Raw genomic sequence first — 7406 nt, 5'->3', positions numbered from 1 at the left:
CAACGATGTTAGATGTCGTCATTATCCTCCATAATAGATATGTATGAAATAAGTCTGGCTATTCTTCTAATCATTCTTCCACCTCCATTAAGTTCTTAGTGTAACTAATGATTCAAACTAGCATGAAGTTCCTTAAAATTCCAATAAACCATAGAAGGAATCTTCATGGCAAGCTTGATCATTGAATAAAAAAACATGCCCAACAATACGAAATTCTTAGAAGAAATTGAGAAGAGGGGTGAGAAAATGATTCACAAAACACCTCTATTTATATAAAATTTTATCATAAATTTGCTCTAATCCAATTGACGCATCATATTAAAATATAATATATAATAATATTTTATTATATAAATAAAAAATAAAAATATAATAGAGTTTCTATGATAGAAATTGGCACGAAGACACTTCAATTTCAATTGGATTATCATGTCCTTATAATCCAGAATGCATGCGTCAATTACGACTTTGATTTTTTTTATTTAAAATATGAAGACTTTGAAATATGTAAAGCAAATTTTTTTTTATAGAAAGATGTAAAGGAAAGTTGGATATTAGGAAAATAAAATTGGGAGAGTTGCTTACGTGGGTAAAAACTTCCATCTGATTACGAATCTGCAAACTTCTTCTACTACTAAAGATTGACATTTACAACAGTCTAACTTTCAACTATTTATGAGGAGTGATTTCCTCTAAACTATCTACCACATTCTTTATAAAATAAAAAAACCTGTAGTATTTTTTTTTTAAATTGCATATTCATATTCAATTCATTAGAAACTTAAAAGATATTTTTTGATAGTACAAAATTTAATTTAACATGTAGTAGTATGTTTAGTTCACATGTTACTACTAGTCTGAGTAGATAAAAGAAACATAACCTAGCACCTAAAATGACAGTCAAAATCAAAATCCGATCAGTTTTGCTAAATAGGGTTTGTACAGACACAAGCAGTTGCAGGCTTTCTCTCAGCCGTCTTTACTATTTATAATTAAATGCCCTTCACCTTTATTACCATTAATACCATAACCTTACCATTCACGAAACTCGTGCCTTCCATCCCCTCAGTCTTCTCTTAATATTTCTTTTTAAAATATTTAAAATTTCAAAAATATCTTTCATTTTATTTTTTAATCACATAACACATCTAAACCCTCCATCTTAATCAGACGGTCAAGAATGCGCATATTTTGGTAGACAATAATGACCGTCTTTCTTGCATTTTTACTTTTCAGTTCTTGTTGCATTTTTCTAACTCCATCCTTTATTGTTTGCACGAATACAAGAATAAGAAAAAACTCTGAGCAAGTTGATAAAAAAAAGTTTGAAACAATAATATTAATTTATTTACTATCCTTGGTGGTGTTAGTTAATTATCCCTTGTCAGAGATAGTATTTACTGCCTCTGCCACAGTATTCATATAAGTAAAGTATTGTATTGATTCACACTCACATCACACCTAACCAACCTCATTTGCCGCTTCTTCTTTCTCACTTACCATTACTATTCTTACTTGTGCCTCTGCCTTTACCACCTCTAGTACTCTATTCTACTGCTTTTGCTTTTGCTGTTACTGTCTCTACCTCTACCTGCAAACTCTTCAATGGCCATTCCCATGCTTCGTTCTTCTTCTTCTTCCTCTTCCATCCCTTCTCTTCCTCCACCTTCTCCTAAGTCTCCTCCTGAATATCCAGATTTGTATGGCAAACGCCGTGAAATGGCCAAGGTTCAGATGCTTGAAAGAGAGATAAGTTTTCTAGAGGTTTGTTTTCGGTTTTATGTATGAATGCTTCTTAATGGTTTGGATTTAGATATGGCATTTTTGTGATGATCAATGCAATGCTAAATTTGAGTATGGAAATGTAGTACTACAGAGTAGTACTGAGTTGATTTGTGCTTTCATTTCAACTTCAAACAAATGTACTAGCTTCTCTTTTGTGCTAATTTTAAATTCAGAGACAATGTTTTCAAACTTCAAAATTTAGATTAAACTAATTTTAGAATCAGAAAGTGAAGATGCTCTTTTTCAATTTGCAGAGAATCTTTTTGTCTGTGACTCATTGTCCAATTTGAAGGACATACATTTTTTTTTACTTGTATGGAGTTATATGTATTATTAGAGAATTAATTATTAATTAATCAATAACCTTGTACCTTGTTCTCATAGAAATTTGGTTTAAGAGTTTTTTTTAAGTACGGTTAAAACCAAATTTACTGTTAATTTTGAATTTACCAGGAAGAGTTGAAATCTGTGGAAGGTCTTCAACCAGCTTCAAGATGCTGCAAAGAGTATGTTTATTTGTGGGGTTTGATTGCTTAAAATGTTTAAATTATTCATAGTTGATTTTGGAATTTTAGTGATTGAATGCAAAAAATATATTTCAGGGTTGCTGATTATGTGGTGGTGAATTCAGATCCTCTGTTACCTTCGTAAGAACTGTTCTCATCAATGAATCATCCTTTTGTTAGTTTAGAAGAGATCATGATTCTTATGCCTTTCTCTTTCAAGCAGAAACAAGAAGAATCGCCGCTCTTGTCGCTTTTGGAAATGGCTCTGGTATGAATTTCTTTATCTCACAATTTATTTGCTTATACTAAGTAACTGTTAAGTAGTAATTCAATTGAAAAACTATGTGGTCTATGGTTAGCTTGGTTTTGAGGAATGTCAAATTGCTATGCCTAATTGCAAAGATTATAGAAATTTTATTGTCTTTTTTGTTTGCATCATGTGGCTCTGAGCCTTAAATTCATCTAACGTTGGTTGGTATTTGTATGTATATGAGATAAATAGGAGGCACCACATAATGATTGATATGTTTTCATTTATGGAAACAGCAATTAGTACTCACAATTCCATAGATAACATGAGGAACTAACTTTTATGTGCAGTCGCATGCCATGTTTTAATCTATCTTGGATCTGCTGTTGCTGCTGCTGCTGCGACGGATTATCTGTACATCTAAAATTGCCGCGCTGCTGTAGTGACTGTAAACCATGCAGTTGTTGCAGTTGCAGCAACTGTTTTCCATCCTTCAGTTGCTCCTTACCTAAGTGGAACTGCTGCTGTTGTTTCTCTTGTCCCAAATCAAATTGCTGTAAAGATAGCTTTGTTTCGGGAAATTGTTGTACTTTTCCAAGTAGTTGCAATTTCGGGTGCCTATCATGCCCTTCTTTATGCAGTTGCAAATGCACCTGCACTTGCTCTTGCCCAACATGTCCAAAATGTCCAAAATGTCCAAAAGTAAGCTCATGTTGCTGTTGTACAGAGTCATGTTTTAATCCCTGTTTCTGTTGCTAGCCAGTATATTTCAATTCTTTCCAAAGGAGAAAAAGTGTGAAGAAGCTCTTGTCTTCAAAATTGCATTTATATTAGCTAGAGTATAATTTTTGGAAAAATAAATGTTTATAACTATGCAGTATATGGACAGTGGATGATACTTGAAGCAAATGTAATAGCTCCTTTTGTAAGTTCTAATTGTGGTTATGATATGTTCCATTCCATCCTTTGTGTTTGCATTCTCCGATATTACAATAAAGTTTATACAGAAATAGAAGGCAAACGGAGAACCAGATGCGTTGCGTTGTTACTCTATTTTTCAGTGAAGGATCAATATAGTATTAGTGTTTGATATGATAGACTTTCTGATCGTTAAAGGCTGTTGTTGGGGGGTGTTTGGCAGATGGTGAGTTCTGCTAGTTTCCTAAAATCATGATAAGAATAGTGTTTTTATCTGCGGAAAAAGAAGAGAAAAAAGTGTGTTCTTTTTTGTCTTATTAATTATTTTTCACCTCCGAGTTTTAAATTTTTCAATGTAAGTGGTCCTACATGAAAGTTGATGATATATGAAATGATCAAATGGGGTGCACGGCAGGAAAATAAGTGAGGGGTGTGAGCTGCCTTTTTTTCTGCATAACTGACAAACGCAGAGCGCAGAGAGCACAGAACACGGGAAATGACTTTACATTCGGTACACCGATTAGTGGTGTCATTCACCACCAAAAACGTTTGGAGTAAGGCACTTGAAAATAACCAGTAATTAGTAATAGTAATTCAAAGGAAGTGTTGAGTTTGAATGACTGTGTGCAGTACTGCGGTAGAAGTTGCTAATAGTGTCTTCTTCTTTTCTTTCTTTCTTTGCTTCTCTGATTAACTGCATGCTTGTACCAAACAGAAGGAAAAGAGAGAAATAATTCACACATGGGGATGAGGGTTTTCAGTATTCAAAAGCAAAAACTGTCTCGTGATGATGTTTCCGTATATTCTGAAATTGACCCATCTACTGAACCCATTTACGTGCATCTCTGCCTTTGTTTGTCTCGGTTGAATTTGAGATTAATTAAAATTAAAAATAGATAAATTTGTAAGTAATTATAACTTTATAAGTGATAATCACTCTTGAAAGTTTTGATTAATAAAGAAAAATAATTCTATTTGATTTTTAAAGTAATATTTTAAATATTTAAAGTAGTCATAAAGTTTGACTATTTGATTTTGTTTAGTTTTATAATTAGTAAAACTATCTTCTAATTTATCATTTGTTAGATCTATAAATTTATTGTTTTGAAATGAGTTTTTTTGCTTACATGAATTTATTGGAGAAATTTATAATCAAAATAGAATTTATGTAATTGATAACGATTGATTATGTTTTTGTAATAACTAATGTACATATTTAATTTCATAAGTAAATACATGATTGTATTTTTAAATAAAATTTTATTATGATGTTCTTAATAAGTGCATAATTATTACTTTTTTAAGTTTATAAAAAAGTTAATTATGATTAATGTATTAATCGATAATTTAAGACTATAATTTTTAGAATATACAAAATATGTTGGAATTAATAAAATTGTATAATTTTTACTACATCTACTCTATTGTTTTTTTCTATCCATCTACTAGACCGATTAATCTGGTTCGGTAATCAGTTTTGTCATCAAATTATTCATGTCCCCTCTTGATCGTAGCTGTGGGGATCGAACCTAGGTCATCCCTATTAATACACAAGTGAGAGCGACACCACATATTTACCATAAATCTTAAGGTTCAGTTATAAATGGTTAAGTCTCCACAGTTGTAACCCTAACTCTTTTTTGTCCACTTACATATGTATCGTCATTGACACCTCTTCTTACGCATTTTGATACGCATCTTCTTGAGAATTTCGATTTCAACGGAACACCTCTTTCTGAGCATTTTGATACAAGTAAGTCGACCACTCTCTCGAATCAAAGGTTCATGATACCATTTTAATTGGGCCACGAGAAGAAACATCAACATTGAACTAAAAGCAATGAGAGACATCATATATTCATCCAAAACCTTAAGTCACCATATTTTAAATGTTCAAGTCTCCACATTTATAACAAATATGAGACTCTAACTCACATTTGATTTATTATTCATATTACTTGACCAACTAAGAATGGGTACATATACTCTCTTATTTTTGATAAGTCAAACATAGAAAAAATATTAGATTAAATTACAATTTTGACCCCTTCATTTTTTATGATTCAAGAAATTAGTCCTTCAATTTTAAATTCAAACAATTTCGATTCCTCTATTTTAAATTCAAGTAGTATATTTTTATTTATGAAGTTCAACAATATGTTTATATACGATAATTTATCACAAATAACTTGTCGTTTACAAAATGGAAATGTCGATAATTTTAAATGCAAAAGTTTGAGTGGGGATCAAAACTGTTAAAATTTAAAATAGGAAGATCAATTTCCTTAATCAAGTAAAATAAGAGGACCAATACTGTAATTAAGTCAAATAATAATAATAATTAAATAAATATTTATCTTTAAATTTCAATTGTTATATTTAATAAAAAATAAATAGATGTTTAACCATAATAATAAATAAACAATTATTAAAGGGATATATATATTTTTGAATTTATTTTGGATGACGGTATTAATTTTTTAGTTCGAAATAAATTAAGGAATCCAATTTTCTATATTTTTTTTATTCTGATACAGAAATGATTATATATGTTTAGATGAAATGTCTAGAATATAAGAGAAAAATAAAATATCCTCTGTGATTGAATATAACTTGAAAAAGTTGAGGATAAAGTGTCATTGACTTAAAATTAGAAATACCCTCGTTCGTTAAGTCATTTTAATGGTTAGTTGTGTAAGGATATCGAGTGCACGAACGTGAATTCAAACATGTGATGTTTCATTTTTTATTTTTAAAATGTGAATTTCAATCACTAAGCTAAATTATTTGATAAAAAAAATAAAACAATAGAAATACTAAAACAATAATTAAGGTTTTGTACTAAAATAATAATAATTAAACATATAAAATAGGGGTATTAGTAATGGCAGATCAATTTCCAAGTTGCTAACCAATTTTCCTTTTTAAAGAAAAAAGTGCTTCATTCTCAAGTATTCAAATCTTGTAGATCAATTCCCTCTTCACCATATCGGAAACAACGAACCAGGATAGTTGATTATGAATCCACTATTTCTGATCATCATCTAGTTCCAGAGCAAAATATTTGTGCAGTCTGCAAGAATCGACTTGATTCTTGCGATTTTCCACGACCTAACTTCCCTTTATTTGACCGAAATTATTTTAATCAAAATCTAGATCTTCTTCGATCGAAGCGCATATCTCCATTTCTTGATCAATTCCATCATATTCAGATTCAAGTTCTTTGCCTACAAATCCATTAACAATGGTAGTTTCAAAAGCTTTTTACTCTTCCATCCAAAGATAAGTTGTTGCAGCTGCTAAAGCTTCCAGAAATCTTCTACCTCCACCTCAAGGGACGGGCGATAAAGTCTTAACAACTATTCCATTTGTTCCCCCACAACAGAGTTATGTCTAACCAATGGTAGATCTAGGAGCGTTTCCACCTCCTTCATTCCTCGGATCTACACTACTGTTATATCTAGGCGAACCTTCATTTATAACTCCGCTACCTCCTATAATATTCAAACGAGAAACACTCCCCAACTTTCAACTCTTGCAAGCTAATATCGACTTGCAAGAAGCGAACTAAATGTTGAACAATGTCTACCAAATGATTCAACAACAAAATTCCCATGCCTTGGCTGATAGGTTGACTCTGATTGGAGAAAATATACACAATGTTAATCTGAGGAACAACATTCTGCAAGAGGCAACTTCACGCAAAACCATCATTCCTGAGCTGATGAGGGATCCAAAAGAGGTCCATAAATCTCCAAGCCTCTGCCACAGGCACCGTACTCATTCTCCTGGTCCTGAAGGAAGGAAAGGTAGCCATAATCCTCATGAGGCTCACCCTCCTAGGATGTGGGAAATGCGTGAAGAAGATGCTCTTACCCAGATGCGAAAGAAGAACCCCATGTTCGCTCACATCTTAGACATCAAAATCTTGAGTTCACTGAAGACGA

The 7406-nt window shown here is 31.8% G+C and overlaps 1 protein-coding gene across 1 annotated transcript; it reads left to right on the top strand.

Moving 5' to 3' along the window:
* The first annotated feature begins 1273 nt into the window (after nt 1–1273).
* LOC127138686 (guanine nucleotide-binding protein subunit gamma 3) lies at nt 1274–3506 on the top strand. The gene is made up of 5 exons (XM_051065185.1): nt 1274–1764; nt 2239–2291; nt 2388–2432; nt 2515–2559; nt 2892–3506. Exons 1-5 carry the CDS (start codon nt 1606–1608, stop codon nt 3298–3300), a joined length of 711 nt encoding a protein of 236 aa, XP_050921142.1. The 5' UTR covers nt 1274–1605; the 3' UTR covers nt 3301–3506.
* Nucleotides 3507–7406: the final 3900 nt, after the last annotated feature.

Source organism: Lathyrus oleraceus, chromosome 4, assembly GCF_024323335.1.
Source record: "Lathyrus oleraceus cultivar Zhongwan6 chromosome 4, CAAS_Psat_ZW6_1.0, whole genome shotgun sequence".
Lineage (NCBI taxonomy): Eukaryota > Viridiplantae > Streptophyta > Magnoliopsida > Fabales > Fabaceae > Lathyrus > Lathyrus oleraceus.
Note: the sequence above shows the minus strand (reverse complement) of the source record. Positions and strands in the feature narration are given on the sequence as shown.